General features: G+C 38.5%; 1 protein-coding gene across 1 annotated transcript in view; it reads left to right on the top strand.

Moving 5' to 3' along the window:
* The window catches only part of BRWD1 (bromodomain and WD repeat domain containing 1), a 119322-nt gene that overhangs the window by 29513 nt on the left and 69469 nt on the right, over window positions 1-20340 (top strand). Inside the window, exons 10-15 of the mRNA XM_011984167.1 lie at window positions 1276-1426; window positions 1669-1803; window positions 6934-7062; window positions 7230-7455; window positions 13299-13484; window positions 16350-16533. Coding sequence (XP_011839557.1) covers window positions 1276-1426; window positions 1669-1803; window positions 6934-7062; window positions 7230-7455; window positions 13299-13484; window positions 16350-16533 — 1011 coding nt within the window. The remainder of the gene's footprint in view (window positions 1-1275; window positions 1427-1668; window positions 1804-6933; window positions 7063-7229; window positions 7456-13298; window positions 13485-16349; window positions 16534-20340) is intronic.

Genomic DNA, 20340 nt, shown 5'->3' with positions numbered 1-20340 from the left:
TTTTTGAGACAGAGTCTTGCTCTGTCACCCAGGCAGGAGTGCAGTGGTGCAATCTTGGCTCACTGTAAGCTCCACCTCCTGGGTTCACACCATCCTCCTGCCTCAGCCTCCCTAGTAGTTGGGACTACAGGCGCCCACCACCACGCCTGGCTAATTTTGTTTTTGTTTTTTGTTTTCGTATTTTTAGTAGAGATGGGGTTTCACCGTGTCAGCCAGGATGGTCTCGATCTCCTGACCTCATTACCCGCCTGCTTCAGCCTCTCAGAATGCTGGGATTACAGGCGTGAGCCACCGTGCCTGGCTGATGCTTGTAATTTCTTAAAACATATTCTATTATTTCAGTACCTTTAGGCCTTCCCTACCTCACTGTTGACTGCTATAATACAGAGACCCTTTGCATATAGCTTTTTTTTTTTTGAGACCTAGTCTTGCTCTGTCACCCAGGCTGGGTGCAATGGTGCGGTCTTGGCTCACTGCAGACTCTGCCTCCCAGGTTCAAACGATTCTCCTGCCTCAGCCTTCTGAGTAGCTGGGAATACAAGTGTGTGCTACCACACCAGGCTGATTTTTGTATTTTTAGTAGAGATGGGATTTCACCATGTTGGCCAGGCTGGTCTCAAACTGCTGACCTCGTGATCTGCCTGCCTCGGTCTCCCAAGATGCTGGGATTATAGTCGTGAGCCACTGCTCCTGGCCCTCCATAACACTTTTATAAAGGATGAAAAACATTCCAGGCATGTGTATCCAAGACCATTCTTGCCAAGGGGCCTATAGGAGTAGACTATAGGAAAGTTGTATAAAGAGATGAGAATAGTCCCATTTGCAGTTCAGATTGAACGTCTGTGTGTCAGTTATTTTTCTAAACATTGGGGATATGAATATGAGTTAACGTATTTTTGTGTTCCTAAAATTTTTTTGTCTTCTATGGAGAGAAACAGTTGAAAGTAAGTGTTAGCAATAGATTTGTATTCAGAGGAAGGAAATAATAGGAAAGAAATAGGGAGAAAAAGCATTGCTTTCATAAGCAGTAATGGTGTCCTAAAATCTGCGCTTATTCAGTCTCTGTACTATTTCTAAATTATCCCTTCCTTCTTCAGGTTTTGCCCTAAACTGTTTCTAGAAAATCTGTTCTGGGTCAGTTGTGATGAACTCACTGTAGGGTTGACGAGATAGGCACATGGGTTGGATTTCTTTATTTTTGTATTGATGAAGGATTGTATACATTGTATAGCCGACCATCTAAATAAGTTTACATGTTGTGTATTTTTTTGTTAGGGATTTATCTTCGGAAGAGGAAAGGTTTATGAAACCTAAAGTAACAATGATAGCTTGGAATCAGAATGATAGCATTGTTGTCACAGCTGTGAATGATCATGTCCTCAAAGTGTGGAATTCTTACACTGGACAACTGCTTCATAACTTACTGGTAGGTAGTTTCTGGTACAGTGTAACAAATGAGATTTTTTGAACTATGATTTTAATTTTGAAGCTATAAAAATAATATACTGAACAAGTTTCTTTCATGTAAACTATGAAATGATTAGAAATTTTTATAATTATAAATTATTGTCTAATACATTTTTAAAAGTATATGCTGTAACAGTATGTATTTTTAAATTTTCAATTTGTAACTTGTAAACCCTCCTTAATGTTACGATTTTGTTAAAGGGACATGCTGATGAAGTATTTGTTCTGGAGACGCATCCCTTTGATTCCAGAATTATGTTATCTGCAGGACACGATGGCAGCATATTTATATGGGATATTACAAAAGGTACCAAGATGAAACATTATTTTAATATGGTAAGTGAAGTGAGATGTACCTTGATACATGCTTGAATTTGTTTAGAGTGTTTGGGTTACAAGGCTTAGCCAGAAATTGATCTGCTTGTTTTGGCAGTGTGTTTTTACAAATCAGCATATTCAAAGCCTGCTAAATATTTGACAGTTACATGTATATACATACATACGTGACATTCTCTGTATGACTGATTTATATGAGGGAGACATTTTTAAGTTACTTGTTCAGCATTTTGTGTGCCTGTATGGTTTAAATTGGTAAAATTATGGCAATTATAAAAACTTTTTCACTACTTGGATTTATTGAAATATTTGATAACAAATAGAAATATAAAAATGGTAACATAAAATAATAAAATGACATTATTAATATTCAATATTAACCAAATATTACAGTATTTGATTACTGGAGTTTTAGTAACCCTGGGCTGGGTGTGGTGACTCTGAACTTCCAGCACTTTGGGAGGCTGAGGCAGGAGGATTGCTTGAGCCTAGGAGTTCAACACCAGCCTGGGCAATGTAGTGAGACACTCTCTTAAAAAAGAAAACTCCCAAGATGGTTGATCTAGAAATAAAACATTATAACCTTTTTCTTTTTGCACAGGTATATTCTTAAAAAAAAAAAATAGAAAAAAAGTTTGCATACGTGTATTCTAGAACCAAATGAGGATACTACTGTATCTTTTTAGAACTTCTTCACATAATCATAATTATAGTTACTAATCAGGAAATTTAACATTTATAAAATAGCATTATCTAGTCAGGTCTATATTCAAATTTTTTTGTGTTGTCTCAGTAACATCTTTTTAGATACATTTTGCTCCGTGGACCAGAATCCAGTTCAAGCTCATGCATTGTGTTTAAGTGGTTGTATCTTTCTAGTTTTCTTTTTTTTCTTTTCTTTTCTATTTTTTTTCTTTTTGAGACGGAGTCTCGCTCTATCGCCCAGGCTGGAGTGCAGTGGCGCGATCTCAGCTCACTGCAAGCTCTGCCTCCCGGGTTCACGCCATTCTCCTGCCTTAGCCTCTCAAGTAGCTGGAACTACAGGCACCCACCACCACGCCTGGCTAATTTTTTTGTATTTTTTAGTAGAGACGGGGTTTCACTGTGTTAGCCAGGATGGTCTTGATCTCCTGACTTCTTGATCTGCCCGCCTTGGCCTCCCAAAGTGCTGGGATTACAGGCGTGAGCCACTGCGCCCGGCCTCTAGTTTTCTTTAATTATCATCAGGCCCCTCTCAGCCTTTTTTGTTTTTCGTCTTCATTGGCCTTTAACTTTTGTTGAATATTAGCAAGTATTATTACAGAGTGTTCTCAGTTTTGTCTGATATTTTTTCATGATTAGATTGTTACAGTTTTTTAAATGAAGTAAAACATAAATGATATTGTGTCCTTCATGAATCATGTTAGGAGGCACGTGGTGTTTATTTGTCCCCTTATTATGGTGATAATTTTCTGTTTTTTTTTTTGGAGATGGAGTTCTGCTTGTTCCCCAGGCTGGAGTGCAATGGTGTGATCTGGGCTCACTGCAACCTCCACCTCCTGGGTTCAAGCGATTCTCCTGCCTCAGCCTCCCGAGTAGCTGGGATTACAGGCACCTGCCACCACACCCAGCTAATTTTTTGTATTTTTAGTAGAGACAGGGTTTCACCATGTTGGCCAGGCTGGTCTTGAACTCCTGACTTCAGGTGATCACCTGCCTTGGCCTCCCAATATAATTATTGAACTAATTTTTTTACTAGCTCTTTTGAGACTAATCTAAATAACCTGTTTCTTATTAAATTTTTACCCACAAATATTGGATCCATTGAAGATTTTCCAGTGGCATCATTCCTTCCATATTTATTAGTTGGCATCTTTGCATACAGTGGTATTTTTTTTTTCCTCCTCCAACTTTTAAGTTCAGGGGCTACCTGCTATGTGCAGGATGTGCAGGTTGGTTACATGGGTAAATGTGCTTGCACGTAGTTTTGTAATCTTATTTCATGTAAAAATCTTTTTTTGAAATTTTTATTTTTAAAGAATTTATGGATGTATTTTTGAGTATAAATTCATCCTGTCTCAGAAGAAAGTTAACTTTTACACAATTTCTATTGTTGAGTACTTAAGTGGTTTCTAAAATATGTATGACACTTTGAATAGCCTTGTACATGATTATTTCCCTGAGATAAATTCTGAAGGAATTATTGTGTAAAAGGGTTTTAGCATTTCTAAGGCTTTATATGTGTGAGACATTTTGTGAGTTTACTCTTCAGCTTATACTGAGTTACAATTCAAAGTGTACTTTTTTTTTTTTTTGAGACAGAGTCTCGCTCTGTCACCCAGGCTGGAGTGCAGTGGCGCGATCTCAGTTTACTGCAGGCTCCGCCTCCCGGGTTCATGCTATTCTCTCACCTCAGCTTCCTGAGTAGCTGGGATTACGGGTGCCTGCCACCACGCCCGGCTCATTTTGTTTTTGTATTTTCAGTAGAGATGGGATTTCGCCGTGTTAGCCAGGGTGGTCTCAATCTCCTGATCTTGTGATTGCCTGCCTTGGCCTTCCAAAGTGCTGGGATGACAGGCGTGAGCCACTGTGCCTGGCCTGTGTAATGTATTTTAGGTGCAGTGTAGTAGCATCCTATTGATGAATTCTTAGACCTTTGAGTCTCAGGTTCTTAGACCTTTGATTAAATGCGTTCTAAAACATTTCAAATAGTATGACCAAAGTACAAATACACGATTAGGCATCTCTGAAAGCTGTGTTTCTGTGTGTTCAAATTATTGGAAAAAGAACTAAGCATTCTCGTACAATTTTTCTATCGTTTTAAAATCCATAGGATAACATCCATTACCTTAACTATCCTTTGAAACTCAGAACTAATATTACATCCTGAATTTAACTCCTCAAAACAAAAACTACATTAATTTAGGCTTTGAGCAGAATATTAGCGGAAAAATTCCATGCCAAACAATAATCTGAGAAAACTTCACGTGGGCAACAATAATCTTTCCAGTTGCATAGCGAACATTGGCCTTGTTTATTGACATTTCCTTACTGCTCAGCTGAGAGGCTCATAATTCCTAATTCTAGATAAACTAAATAGAGTTGTCAGTTACTAATAGCAACAATATTTCATGAATACATAATAAACTTTAATGTGACATTTTTCTCAGACACAGTTGCAGGTTGCATTTTGTCAGGAATCATTGTATAGGACGCTTCAAATTACAAGTGAATCCCCGTTTTCCTTGCTCTGCTTAAATAGGTTTGCCCACTTGAGAAAACTTTCATCTCAGCAAGTATTCTTTTGGTGCAGTTAAGTCCACGTGTACGACGGGAAGAGTTGCTGCCACCATCTTCAGCTTGCCAGCTTTGAGATTTTGCCACTCCCTCTCCACCAGTGTCTGCTTTAACTGACTGACGGTCCCAGGCCAGGGATGCAAAGTGGTACACAGGCGCAGGTTGTGCTGTGGCACAGGTGGCTCCTGGAAGGACCATGTGGATGAATCCGTGTTCCTATGTTTTAATGATCAGTTGGAGGAAAAAAATATATATATACAGAAACACAATTTTTTCCTTTTTTTTTTTTTTTTTTGAGACAGAGTCTTGCTGTGTGGCCCAGGCTGGAGTGCAGTGGCGCAATCTCGACTCACTGCAAGCTCCACCTCCCGGGTTCACACCATTCTCCCGCCTCAGCCTCCGAGTAGCTGGGACTACAGGCGCCCGCCACCACGCCCGGCTAGTTTTTTGTATTTTTAGTAGAGACGGGGTTTCACCATGTTAGCCAGGATGATCTCGATCTCCTGACCTTGTGATCCACCCGCCTCGGCCTCCCAAAGTGCTGGGATTACAGGCTTGAGCCATCGCGCCCGGCCTCCTTTTTATGTTAAGAGAATATGAATTAATATGCACATCTTATTCAGCAATCCTCTGAATATCCGAGTAACTTTATTTTTTCCACGTTCGATAATTGGCATCCATTCATGTGCAGCAATAGTGAGGTATCACTATTCAAGCAGTGACTTATTTGGGTGTGGACGTGAGTTTGTTCTGGCACTTACTGAGTAGATGTCTCATTTTTCCAACACTGAACACACAATGTTTAGTTACTGGAAAGTTAAAGGTGCAGACAAAAAACATGTATAGCTCTACCCTGCAGAGTTAAACAAATAACTAACAACTATAAATTGATAGTATTAAACTAATAGACTTTACAGTTTAAAAGGAAGAATAAAACAGTATAAAAATAATCTATTTAAGGTTACACTCATGATAGATTTAGAGCATCCTTTCTGAAATCTCTGGCAGTTTGAAGTTCAGGTAATTGTGACTGTGGGCTTTTCCATATATAGGCTTGAGATCTGGCAGCATTGCCAAATTTTGCATGGTGCTTAGTCATCTTGGTGAGCTGAATTAGAGCCCTCCTTAAAATCTAGGGAAGTGTTCATTTTAGTTCACGAATACCAAATTTTCTTAATCTTCATTCATTTATCTTGTAGCTTATTATCCTTTTATTATATATAAGACAAAAATTTATGAAATTATTTATAAGAAGTAAAAGAAGCCTTCACTTTGGATTCGGTTGTTAGCTTTCATTTGAGCACTTGGAGAACTAATGCTTAGAAGAACTTTGAAGACCTTTTTCTAGGCTAGTTATATCTAAAATGAATTTTATTTTTTGGGACTAGTGATTGATGTATATGCTTAATGAAACATTTGTTTTTATTTTTATTTTACAGAGTCTCACTCTGTCACCCAGGCTGGAGTGCAGTGGAGTACAGTGGTGCAGTCTTGGCTCACTGCAACCCCTGCCTCCTTGGTTCAAACGATTCTTGTGTTTCAGCCTCCCAAGTAGCTGGGACTACAGATGCACACCACCATGCCTGGCTAATTTTTTGTATTTTTAGTAGAGACAGGGTTTCACCATGTTGCCCACGGTGGTCTCGAACTCCTGTGCTCAGGCAATCTACCTGCTTCCACCTCATAAAGTGCTGGGATTACAGGTGTGAGGCACTATGCCAGGCTGAAACATTTGTTTTTAAATTTTTTTTTCAGAAGGGTTATATTGTCACAGGTTATCCACATTAAACAAGTTTACATAGCAAATCACTTGCATAGAATTGGTCCTAACTTTTTCCTCTTTGTGTTTCCTAGATTGAAGGACAAGGACATGGAGCTGTGTTTGACTGTAAGTTTTCACAGGATGGACAGCATTTTGCCTGTACAGATTCTCATGGGCATCTTCTGATATTTGGTTTTGGATGCAGCAAGCCATATGAAAAGGTCATTTTTAATACTTTGTTGTCGCATGCAAGTAGTAGTTATGAGCTGACAGTTTAGCTGACTGATTTGATTTCCTTGTTTTTCTAGTTTTAATTAACTGTTTAACATTTGTTTCCTTTAATATGTATGAACCTTAAAATGTCATCCTGTGAACTTCATTTTTCTAGATTCCTGATCAGATGTTCTTCCATACTGACTATCGACCACTTATTAGAGATTCTAATAATTATGTCTTAGATGAGCAAACTCAGCAGGCTCCTCATCTTATGCCTCCACCATTCTTGGTAGATGTAGATGGAAATCCTCATCCAACCAAGTATCAGAGATTAGTACCAGGCCGAGAAAATTCCGCAGATGAACATTTGATTCCACAGCTGGGCTATGTGGCAACAAGTAAGTGCAGTCCTTTTTTTTTTTTTAAAGTTGTATGTGAATATCTTAAAGTATAATATAAAGAATTTCCTTCCCTTTAGATCCCCCAGTTATTAATATTTTGCAATATTTGTTTTATCTTTTTTTTATCTGTGTATTGTTTTGAACCATTTAACTTCTGGACCTCATGCACCATTTACCTCTAAATAAGAACAACATTCTCTTACATAACCATAGACACTTATGACAATTAGGACATTTTACATTCAAATAATATTATCAAATCTGCAGTGTATAACCAAAAATTTCCAGTTATTCTAATAATGTCTGTTTATAGCTTTTAAAATTCTCCCAATTTGGGACCACATATGAAATATGAAATTTAGTTGTCATAGTTCCTTCGTTTCCTTTAATCTGTAGCAGGTTGTCGGTTTTTGACTTCCATGATATTGATGTATTTGAAGATTATAGGTCAGGAATTTTGTAGAAGGCCTCAATCTGGGTTTGTCTGCTTCCTCTTGGTTAGGTTCCAGTTATGCATTTTTGACAGAATACAACATAAATGATGTTCTAGTCTTAATAGAGCATCCTGTCAGGATGCTTATGATTGTGGTTTGTCTAATTACTGGTAATGTTGTTTTTGAACCCTTGGTTAATGTGGTGTTTGCCAAGTTTCTTCACTATAAACTTAATATTTTTCTCTTTGTAATTAATGGTAATTTGTGGGGAGGTATGTCAATAACCTGTTCATTGTCAAACTTTACACTCAAGTTTTAGGACCCATTGATGAGTTTTGCCTGAATCAGTTGTTACTGTGAATACTACAAAGTGGTTATTTTCTAACTTTGTCATTGTTCCGTCATTGTGTCATATGTATCATTGCATATGACTGTCTATTGCTCACCCCTTTATTTATTGATGAGGCTCATTACATTTTAGTATGGGCTTCTGTCTGTGGTTAGTGGGTTATATTATTCACATAATCCTTAGGTTTGACTCTCAGAGCCTTTTGAAACTGCCCTTTCCCAAGTCCCTTATACTTTTTCAGTCACTTCTTTCCTTTTCTGGATGTAGGGTGTTCCAGGTTTGTCTTGTACTTTTCTCTGTCGTAGCCAAGTGCCAAGTTCTTTTTTGTGTTAATAGCAGGGCAGCGTTTCTCTACAGATGTTAAAGAAAAAATGCTATTTGTGTTTTTGGATGAGGATTTATTGAAACTAAATCACCAGCTACATATAAAGTTAAAACCTAATGTAGATTACTATATGCTGGCTATTTCAAATGTTATTTTTAATTTTATTGAAGTGTACTTTATATACAAAATTCACCAATTTTAAGTGTACAATTCAAGAGAGAGAGAGAGTGTGTGTGTGTGTGTGTGTGTGTGTGTGTGTATTTTTTGAGGCAGGGTCTTACTCATTTGCCCAGGCTGGAGTGCAGTGGTGCGATCTTGGTTGACTGCAGCCTCTGGCCTCCCAGGGTCAAGTGATCCTCCTACCTCAGCCTCCTGAGTAGCTGGGACTGTAGGCGTGTGCCAACACATCTGGCTAACTTTTGTATTTTTAGTAGAGACAGAGTTTTGCCATGTTTCCCAGGCTGTCAAATATGTTTTGACAGATGTTAAATAATCAAGTAACCACCACCACAATCAAGATATGAAACATTTATACCGCCCCCAAAAGTCCCCAGGACCTGTTTGGAATCAGTCCTCTCCTTTCTCTCAGTCCCTTGTAAACAGCGTTATATTTTCTGTCACTTTAATTTTGTCCTTTAAGAGGGTTTTATATACAAAGTGTAATCTTTTTTTTTTTTTTTTTTTTTTAGGAGACAGAGTCTTGCTCTGTTGGCAGGCTGGAGTGCAGTTGCACAATCTTGGCTCACTGCAACCTTGCCTCCTGGGTTGAAGTGGTTCTCCTACTTCAGCCTCCTGAGTAGCTGGGACTATAGGCCTGTGCTACCACACCCAACTAATTTTTGTATTTTTAGTAGAGATGGGGTTTCGCCATGTTGACCAGGATGGTCTTGATCTCTTGACCTCATGATCTGCCTGCCTTGGCCTCCCAAAGTGCTAGGATTACAGGCGTGAGCCACCGCGCTTGGCCACAAAGTGTAATCTTTTGTGTCTGGCTTCTTTGACTTAGTATGGTGCTTTTGAGATTCCTTAGTGTTGTTGCATGTATCAGTAGTTTGTTCCTGTTTATTCATTGGGGCAGATAGTGCCCCATGAAATAGATGGGTATATCATCATTTGTTTTTGCATTCACTGATGGTTAAAGGTTTGTTTCCAGTTTGGGGCTATCATCCAGATTGAAACATCCAACTGTCACGTGGAATTTGTCATTTCTCTCTCCAGTTTACTCAGTTCTTTATGTATTTTAAAGCTCATTCATTAGGTGCATACACATTTTGGATTGCTTGTCTTCTGGATGAAATAATTCTTTTCTCATGAAATGTTTCTCTGTATTTCTGAAAATATTTTTTGTTTTGAAGAGTCTTGTTTCATATTAATATAGCCAATTCAACTTCTTTTGGATCAGTATTGTCATGGTATATCTTTTGTCAATTCTTCCAGCTGATCTGTGTCTTTATATATCAAATTTGATAACTTGTCTTTTAATTGGGATTTAAGTATTAAGTACTCTATTGAAAGTGTAGAGTGTTTACACTTAAATGTTCATATAGTATGGGTTCGAACATAGAGTATTCCTATTTGTTCCCTCTATATTCTTTTCGTTCTTTGTGCCTTTTTCCTTTTTCTTTTTTTCTTCTTATTTGGGATTGGTGATTTTTTTGTGTTCCATATGACCTCCACTAATTTCTTATTAGCAATACCTGTTTATTTGTATGTAATGATTGCTTTAGGGCAGAAATTGTCAATGTGTGGTTTGCAGGTCCATAGGTGTATCTGCAACCTTTTATGGAGTCTGCAAGGTCACAGCCATCTTCATAACAATACTGAGATATTTATTTTTTTATAGTGTTGACATTTGTACTGATGGATCACAGGTGGGTAGAAATAAACTTCTGGCAAGTGTAGCACAAATCTTGGTTGTGGCACCAAAATAATAGGAGTTATTATATCCTTTACTGCTCTGCATTTGAATACATGTCTTTTTAATATTCTAGATATTAAAACTGGAAGTGTGCATAAAGCACTTCTGCTGTGTATTCTGGCTCCTGGGAACTTGAACTATTTTCTGCCCTGTGGGAGCTCTGCAAATTTTTTGCGCAACTGCTTTTTTATGTTTTCCCCTCAGTAGTGGAGTTCTACCCCATGCGTACACATATCAGTAGTTAATTAAAAAAATTTTTTTTTGAGACAGTGTCTTGCTCTGTTGTCCAGGCTGGAGTTCGTTGGTGTGATCTTGGCTTATCTCGGGTTCAAGCAGTTTCCCTGCCTCAGCTTCCCAAGTAGCTGGGACTGCAGGTGTGCGCCACCACTCCAGGCTAATTTTTGTATTTTTAGTAGAGATGAGGTTTTACCATGCTGACCAGTCTGGTCTTGAACTCCTGATCTCAGGTAATCTGCCCGCCTCAGCCTCCCAAAGTGCAGGGATTACAGGCGTGAGCCACCATGCCCGGCCATGTATCAGTATTTAGTCAGATAATTGATGGGACCTCACTACAGATCTCTGGAGCTTTGTGTGCAGTTCACTCTCCTTTGATATTCAGTCCTGCGTATTTTAACTTTCCTCTTCCAGCAAACTCTCATCTCGGTCTCCTCAACTCAGTTAGATCTGTGGATGCTGTTTGGGTTCTGTCTTTTGTTCTGTAACTTGGAGACTACCTGCAGACAGTAATCTGGAGCAATCAAAGGGTTTGTCTCCATTGTTCCCCTTCTCTCAGGGATCACAGTCTTGTGCTGCCTGTTGTGCAATGTCTGAAAGCTTTTGTTTTATGTATATTTTTTCCAGTATTGTAGTTGTTTATGGCAGAAGGCCACTTCCTCTATCAGTTAAGCTTTCATGGGTAGAACCCTCTTTCAGTATTTCAGTATCGATTGTATTATTCCATAGAGACAGTTAACATTGTGATATTTGAGAAGTTAACAGTTAAGTGTTCTGTGCTATGAAAGAAAAGTTAAGCTGAGTGCAGTGGCTCACGCCTATAATCTTAGCACTTTGGGAGGCTGAGGCAGGCGGATTGCTTGAGCTCAGGAGTTCGAGACCAGCCTGGGCAATATAGCAAGACCTTGTCTCTACCAAAAAGAAAAAAAAAGGAAAGCTATATAGACTTAGGTTATTTTGGTTTATGACGATTAGAAATCTTTGCCGTTTTCCCTTTAGTATCATGTTGTAATCTTAGAAATTTTGTGTTATAAGCAATTCTAATGAAAGTCTTCTTATCTTTTTAGATTAAGGCTCTACTGCCTTTTCAACTCATTTTTTGAGAGTGATAAAAGGTTACTGATTTTTAAAGACAAAGTTAATATGAGATATGACATTTAGCTCTTTTAAGTTCTTCATGAGTTTCCATAATAAAACAAAGACATTATCAGTAATATGCAAGGGAGTCTTAGTTAGCAGAATGGAAATGTGACCCCCCTTGCCCATCCCATAATACTATATGAGGTTTCGCAGTTTCTCTGTATGTTTTTATGGTGGCAAGTTATATTTTTGCATTCCTTTTGATTATTACCTTATTAATCTCCTTTATTTTTTATTTAATTATCTATCTATCTATCTATCTATTTATTTATTTATTTGAGATGCAGTTTGACTCTGTCACCCAGGCTAGAGTGCAGTGGCATGATCTTGGCTCACTGCAACCTTTGCCTCCTGGGTTCAGGCAGTTCTCTAGACTCAGCCTCCCGAGTAGCTGTGATTAACAGGTGTGCGCCACCAGGCCTGGCTAATTTTTTTTGTATTTTCAGTAGAGACTGATCTTGAACTCTTGACCTCAAGTGATCCACCTGCCTTGGCCTCCAAAAGTGGTAGGATTACAGGTGCGAGCCACCACGCCCCAGCTGTAATCCCAGCACTTAGGGAGATTGAGGTGGGCCAATCACGAGGTCAGGAGATCGAGACCATCCTGGCTAACATGGTGAAACCCCATCTCTACTAAAAAAAAAAAAAATACAAAAAATTAGCCAGACATGGTGGCGCCCGCCTGTAGTCCCAGCTAGTCGGGAGGTTGAGGCAGGAGGATGGCCTGAACCTGGGAGGCGGAGCTTGCAGTAAGCCGAAATGGCGCCACTACACTCTAGCCTGGGCAAAAAGAGTGAAACTCCATCTCAAAAAATTTCTGTACTTGAAGTAAGAATTGATGGGTACTAACTATGCTAAAAACATACCTAAGAAAGTAATTTGAGATTAGTAGGAGAGGCTTATGTAATGACCACCATCAATTTCACTGTTCTCCGAGGACTCTTGGGGCAGGGGGAGAGCTAAAGTTGTCTGTTGAAGGCTTAAAAAAGGTCTTACCTCCCTTATTTCCCCTTTCTTAAGACATAGAGAAGAAATTAAATCTCAGGGATTTTCTTGACATTGAAAATGACCCATAGTTGCTCTGTTCCAGTTAGAGACTCTGGGGAATAAGATTTTAGTGAAATATATCGAGTATAGTGAGGGGCATTAGTGTGGAAACAGCATAATAAAGTTTTACAGAAACATGTTTCCATGTTTCCACTTGCAGGAATTTCAGGGGCTGCTTTGAGGTTTTCGTAGTATTTCGTCCTCTACAGGAAGACTTCTGTTGGCTTTGAATCTTTTCTCTGACTTCTTGGTGACCATGTAGAGTATCTTTTTAAACTGGTTATTTTTCAAAAATGGGAATTCTGACCATTGTTAATGTATTTTAATTTGCACCCTAACTAAATTTTGTTTTCTGCTTTTATATGATTATATACTAAATAATTGAATTTGTAGGTGATGGAGAGGTAATTGAACAAATTATAAGCCTGCAAACCAATGATAATGATGAACGCAGCCCAGAATCGAGTATTCTTGATGGAATGATAAGACAGTTGCAGCAGCAGCAAGATCAGAGAATGGGAGCCGATCAGGATGCTACTCCAAGAGGACTTTCAAATGGTGAAGAAACACCCCGGAGAGGTAATAGATAATGATAAATATTTTACCTGAATATGGCTGCATTGAAATTAAAGAGTAAATGAAGTCTTTGTCAGGTACATGCAATGTGAGAAACTTGGGTAAACATTGTATTTTTACAGCTTAATTAGTAGTCTGAAGGTGGCTTTATGAGGTGTAAGGTGATGTAGTAACAAATGAATATTTGAGTTTCAAGTACTGCTGAAGCCTTTTGTGCTGTAAATATACAGTATTTACAAAATTGTATTAAATAGGAGCGAATAACAAATTGCTTTTTAAAATAAAAACATAGTTCTAGCTTTTCTTTGCTTTAACATTGGTAATTTTTGAAAAACTGTATTGGGTAGAGTATGATTTTTCTTATTGAATCAAAGTTTGAAAACTTAATGCGTTTTCAGTGTTGTGTCCTTAATAGTGCAGTGTAGAAGTAAATACAGAACAATCGCCAGTCTCCTCTAATTTCCACTATTTACTTTGTTTCTAGTCCAATGTGATTTAAAAGTTTCGTTATTCATTTAAAATAGTACTTTTTTCTCTTAGACTTACAGCATAAGACTTTATTTTTTTATTTTGGAAAGAAAGGTTGGAAGAAGGATACTATGAACACCCATATATTTTTTACCTAGATTCCTTATATTACTATACTTGCCTTAGCTTTTTTTGTGTGTATGTGTGCACACACACATTCCTCTATGTTTTTCTGAAGCGTTTGAGAGTAAGACTTGTGACACTTTATACCTTAATGCTTCATCTTGTATCATCTAAGAACTAGAGATACTCTCTTACATAACCATAATACAGCGATCACATTCAATAAGCTGAATATAATTGTTGATATAGCACTGCTATCTAATTTTGAGTCCTTACTTACACTTCCCAGTTGTCTCAATAACTTGTCCTTCCTCATGCCTGTTTTTAGAAAAATTTAGAATTTAATGAAGCCCTGCTCATTACATTTTAGGATTATGTATTTTATTTTATTTTATTTTATTTTATTTTTTTGAGACAGAGTCTCTCTGTGTCGCCCAGCCTGGAGTGCAGTGGCCGGATCTCAGCTCACTGCAAGTTCCACCTCCCGGGTTTACGCCATTCTCCTGCCTCGGCCTCCCGAGTAGCTGGGACTACAGGCGCCCGCCACCTCGCCTGGCTAGTTTTTTGTATTTTTTAGTAGAGACGGGGTTTCACCGTGTTAGCCAGGATGGTCTCGATCTCCTGACCTCGTGATCCGCCCGTCTCGGCCTCCCAAAGTGCTGGGATTACAGGCTTGAGCCACCGCGCCCAACCTATGTCTTTTAATCCTGAAAAGTTTCCTCAGAGCACTGGTACTTTGGAAAGATTCGGGCCCGTTGTTTTCACAAGATTGCTCTCAATTTGGATTTGTCTGATTATTTCCTCATAATTGGATTCAGGTTAAACATTTAGACAGGAATACTGAATAGTTGATACTATGTCCCCAGTCTGTCATGGCAAGAGGCACAAGATACATAAATGCATTCTTCTGTGCCTACTGTATTGCCTGAACAATATATTCTAGAAATCCATATCAGTTCACAGAATTCAGAATTCTTCATCCTTTTTTTTTATTACAGGTTCGTACTCCTCCTCTGTGTGGAGTAACTAATCTTTGTAATCTCTTTATGGGCATTTAGGTTGTTTCTTGTACTTTGCTGTTATAAGTGATGTGATAAATAGCTTTATGCATGTTTTCAAATTGTTGGAGAATAACGCTATGACTTGGGCAGTTAAATTTGGAATTTATATTTCTCAATTCAAAAATGTTTCTTCAATGTATAGTATTTTAATATAAATGCTTGGTTTACTAGTGGGGCATTTAATGCCATTTGAAGTTGGTGAAGCATAGTGTGTTCTCTGATGCACATTGGTACATGTGTGATTGGTAAATACAGTGTGGTACATAGAAGAGTGCAGAAGTTGCATTCACTTGTGGATTTTTCCCTAGGCAAGAAGAGCTGGCATGGCTGGAGTACAGCTCTATAGCTTCCCACAAGAATCAATATAACCCTCAGGTTTTCTGTTGTGTTAGTAGCAGAAGCCCCTTCACCTGGTATTGTAAGAAAATAAGCACTTTGTCTGGGACTTCCTCCTCAGAGGCTGGTCTCTGTGGCTTCCAGCTCATGGGACGTTGCTCAGCCTCCTATACCCACCTTAACAGCAGCCCCTCAGGCTCAGAGCTTCACTGTTGTCTTCATTGCCTCATCACCCACTTGCCCAGCTCTATTTTAAGCACGGCTGGCATTAACCCACAACATTTTATTTGTTTGACTTTTTAATAACCATCTTGACAGCTACTTGCCTTGGTGGCTCAGATTATCTCTTGAGAATCATGAGTATCATGATTACTGTTATAAGACCACCTTGATTTCAGATACCTGTCTTCAGTTCAAAAAGACATTTTTTTAGTGTGCAATTTTGAAGACGGCACAGTTTTTAGGAATGCATATATAATGTAAAATGTACATTTTATAATTTCTGAAAGTCTAGTAAAAATTGAAATTTAGGTTTAATAGTTAATGTTTGTTCAGTATTCTACATTTTGATCTTAGTCATGTTAAGGTTTTGTCAGGCTGAGTGCGGTGACTCATGCCTATTATCCCAGCACTTTGGGAAGCCATGGTGGGAGGATTGCTTGAGGCCAGGAGTTTGAGACTAGCCCGGGCAACATAGTGAGACCTTGTCTGTACAGAAAATTAATTTAAAAAAGATTTTTCTCACAAAGTGTTTTCAGTAGATACTTCTCTTAGTTCTTTATTTTTGGTGGGCATCTTAGGTGAACGTGTGCTTGTTACATGCTAAATGTATATTAGTTTAAAAGTGTATTGGAACCAGTTCCTGATCATTTTTTCCTAGGTTTTAGAAGACTGAGCTTAGACATTCAGTCTCCTCCAAATATTGGTCTGCGTCGTAGTGGACAAGTTGAAGGTGTTCGTCAGATGCATCAAAATGCTCCACGCAGTCAGATTGCTACAGAACGTGACCTGCAGGCTTGGAAACGAAGAGTGGTTGTACCAGAGGTACCACTAGGCATATTTAGGTTTGTTTTAGGATATCTATTTATAATGTTTCTGTCTGTGAAAATATATTCATATGGTTATTTACACATTTTGTATTCCCTTAATTGTGTAAATAATTGTATAAATATTTTAGTAATGAGTGGGAATCTTACTATTAAATTGTGGTAGGAAAATGTCAAAATTATTCTCTAATGTTTTTACTATGTTAAAGGTTTTCAGAGCCAGTCTCGTTTCTTTTCTTTTTTTTTTTGAGACTGAGTTTCGCTCTTGTTGCCCAGGCTGGAGTGCAGTGGCGTGATCTTGGCTCACTGCAACTTCCGCTTCCCGGGATCATGTGATTCCCTGCCTCAGCCTCCCGAGTAGCTGGGATTACAGGCTCCCACCACCACGCCCAGTTAATGTTTTATATTTTTAGTAGAGACAGTGTTTCACTATGTTGACCAGGCTGATCTCGAACTCCTGACCTCAGGCGATCCGCCTGCCTCAGTCTCCCAAAGTGCTGGGATTATAGGTGTGAGCCGCCGTGCCCTGCTTTGTCCTGTTTTATCCATACACACACACAAACCCACTTTTGTCCTTTCAGTATTATTTTGAAAGAAATCCTAGATGTAATATTATTTTTGTCCGTAAGCATATTAGTGTGTATTTCTAAAAGGTAAGAAATTTAAAAATGTATAAAATAATGCCGTTACCATACCTTATAAAAACCATACCTTGGTTTCTCAGTATAACCAAATATCCAGGCTGTGTTCCAGTTGTTTCAGGTGTCATAAATGTTTTCAGTTTTTTACAAGACTGCTTCATAAATGATAATTCTATTAGAAGGTACACATAAATAGCCTCTTTTTGTGATGTTAGCAGCTATCAATGCTTAATGTGTAGATCATTAATTTATTAGCTGTTATAAAATCATGATTTTTAACTCTATGAAAACTTCTTCATTTATTATCTTGGACACTTCTAAAAAAGAAATCTACTCAAGTATACTTAATTATCCAGTAGCAAAGTTTGTATAGGAAAGGCAGAGTAGATGCTTATTTCGCTTTAAAATAAAGATTTATTCCTTTTCATTATTCAGCAACGACCAGTTTGTATGTGTGTGTGTGTTTTAATGTATAAATCAAATAGCTGGGGTTTAACTTACTTCTGGTATTCTTTATTGATGTTTAAATCATCTGTTTTCTAGCTATGAGGAGCCTCTTTTCAAGGCTCCCTATCCTTTCAAAATGACTAGTAGTTTTCCATAGCATCCTTACTATGAGACAGGGGAAGGTATTATAGTTCATCTTGTAAATTTTTTGACCTATATCTGAAATTAGTCTTTTAAGCAGCCCTATTTTCTTTGAGACAGAGTTGCTTTCGTTGTCCAGGCTGGAGTGCAATGGCATGATCTTGGTTCACCACAACCTCTGCCTCTGGGTTCAGGTGATTCTCCTGCCTCAGCCTCCCAAGTAGCTGGGACTACAGGCATGCGCCACCATGCCTGGCTAATTTTGTATTTTTAGTAGAGATGGGGTTTCTCCATGTTGGTCAGGCTGGTCTCGCACTTCCAACCTCAGGTGATCCGCCTGCCTTGGCCTCCTAAAATGCTGGGATTACAGGTGTGAGCCACCACGTCCAGCCTAAGAAATGATATTTTATATTGCTTCTAGGCCTTTTGGCTAAGATCAAGTGTAGAAATGATATTTTGTAATTATAATATGGACAGTAGTTTGGTGCTGAGTTGTAATGTACTGATTTGAGTTATTGAAATGGAAGCAGCAGATACTTTTTTCAATGATATCTAAAATGTTTCAGTATTTTCTCATATTTGTGTCTCATAATAACTTAATAGCTTGAAGATAATTTTGTAAATTTATATTTGTGTTTTTATATGTTTAACCAGAAGAGTTTCAGTGAATGCTGGAGTGGTATTAGATAGTACTTATATATTGTTCTGTGAATTTGGGAAGGACTAGAAAACAGTGAAAAGCAAAATGTGGAACTGTGATGAGAAATACAGAAAATCAATGTGTATATAGTATGCTATAATAAAGTTTTAAATTGGCATCTAAGTCTTATGGTCATCAGGACCAAAACTGTCATTTTGGGATGCTTTTTTATCAAAACCAAGGGAAGCAAACAGGTGTCGAGAGAAAGATTTGAAAAGTTAGTTTCTTAAACACACAAGCATTTATTTTCTTATCTGAAGGAAGACTAGAAATAATCTAAGGCTGGAATAGTGGTTCCACAGTTAATCAGAAACTGAGACTCCTGTATTTCTTATCTCTATCATGGAGCTTGGCTTCTAGTCTTTTTTTTTTTTTTTTTTTGAGACAGAGTTTCGCTTTTGTCACCTAGGCTGGAGTGCAATGGCATGATCTCGGCTCACTGCAACCTCTGCCTCCTGGGCGCAAGCGATTCTCTTGCCTCAGCCTCCAGAGTAGCTGGGACTACAGTCATGGGTCACCACACCCGGCTAATTTTGTATTTTCAGTAGAGATGGGGTTTCACCATGTTGGCCAGGCTGGTCTCAAACTCCTGACTTAAGGTAATACACCTGCCTTGGCCTCCCAAAGTTCTGGGATTACAGGCATGAACCACTGCATGCAGCGTTGGCTTCTAGTCTTAAGGTCACCGCATAGTCCAAGATAGCTGCTGAAGCTATAGCCGTTACCTATCTGTATTTGTGATGTAGGTTGAGATTTAGAACAAAAGAAGAAAGATGTTCATATGTCAGAAAGGACGTTTCTAGTCAAGGAAACTTGCTTTAAGTACCCACGTGGCATTTCTGCTTATAACTCATTGACCAGAATGTTGTCACTCGACCATACTAAGCTAAGGAGGACAGTAGGTAACACAGTGTCTATTTAAAGCAGCAAAGAGCCTGGATAAAAATTGGGATTGTGTTTCTAAGGAAGAAAAGGAGAATGGCAGCTAGCTCTCTGCCATAATATAATTTTCATAAAAAAGAACATAGCTTTTTCTAGCATTTTCTTCTAAAATAAAGCTCACGTGAGATTTTATAAAGGCGATACTTGATTGAGATGTGGTGATCATTGCCCATGGCAACAGTTCCAATAGTGGAAACAAGGGTGAATTTTGCATAACTGTATGTTAGGATATCATTTGATAAGGATCAAGAGTATTTAAAAATTTGATTTCTGACTATAAAAGTTTGTGTCTGTTGTGAAAAATTTAGGTAATAGATATACAAGCATAAAGGTAAAAGACAGCTGTGCAGAGCTATGAGCATATAATGTTGCTTACCAGTAAAAGTAATTCTTTTTGTGCCTGGGATTCAGGCACGTAGGTTTTTTTTTTTTTTTGAGATGGAGTTCTGCTTTTGTTGCCTGGGCTGGAGTGTAATGGCGCAATCCTGGCTCACTGCAACCTCCATCTCCCGGGTTCAAGCGATTCTCCTGCCTCAGCCTCCAGAGTAGCTGGCATGCCCAGCTAATTTTTTGTATTTTTGGTAGAGACGGGGTTTCACCATGTTGGCCAGGCTGGTCGTGAACTCCTGACCTCAGGTGATCCACGCGCCTCGGCCTCCCAAAGTGCCAGGATTACAGGCGTGGGCCACTGTGTTTGGCCATATAAAGATTCTTTTAGGCCGGTCTGTGGGCTTTAGTGTGTGCTGTGGGCTGTGTGAGTGTGGGCTGTCAGGCGTACTTAGAGAAAAATGCAATTTTCTTAAAAATCAGTTTTTGTCCTTACAGCATTCACTCTTACACTCTGTCGAGTGTCTAGTTATATCTTGGAGCATGGCCAAGATTTCAGTATTAAACCTTTTTCCTTTGAGTTGTTAAAGTAAACAAAAACATAAAAGCCACGTGCTTTTAATAATG

Source organism: Mandrillus leucophaeus, unplaced genomic scaffold (assembly GCF_000951045.1).
Source record: "Mandrillus leucophaeus isolate KB7577 unplaced genomic scaffold, Mleu.le_1.0 Scaffold262, whole genome shotgun sequence".
NCBI lineage: Eukaryota > Metazoa > Chordata > Mammalia > Primates > Cercopithecidae > Mandrillus > Mandrillus leucophaeus.
This window is presented reverse-complemented; position numbering and strand designations above follow the sequence as displayed.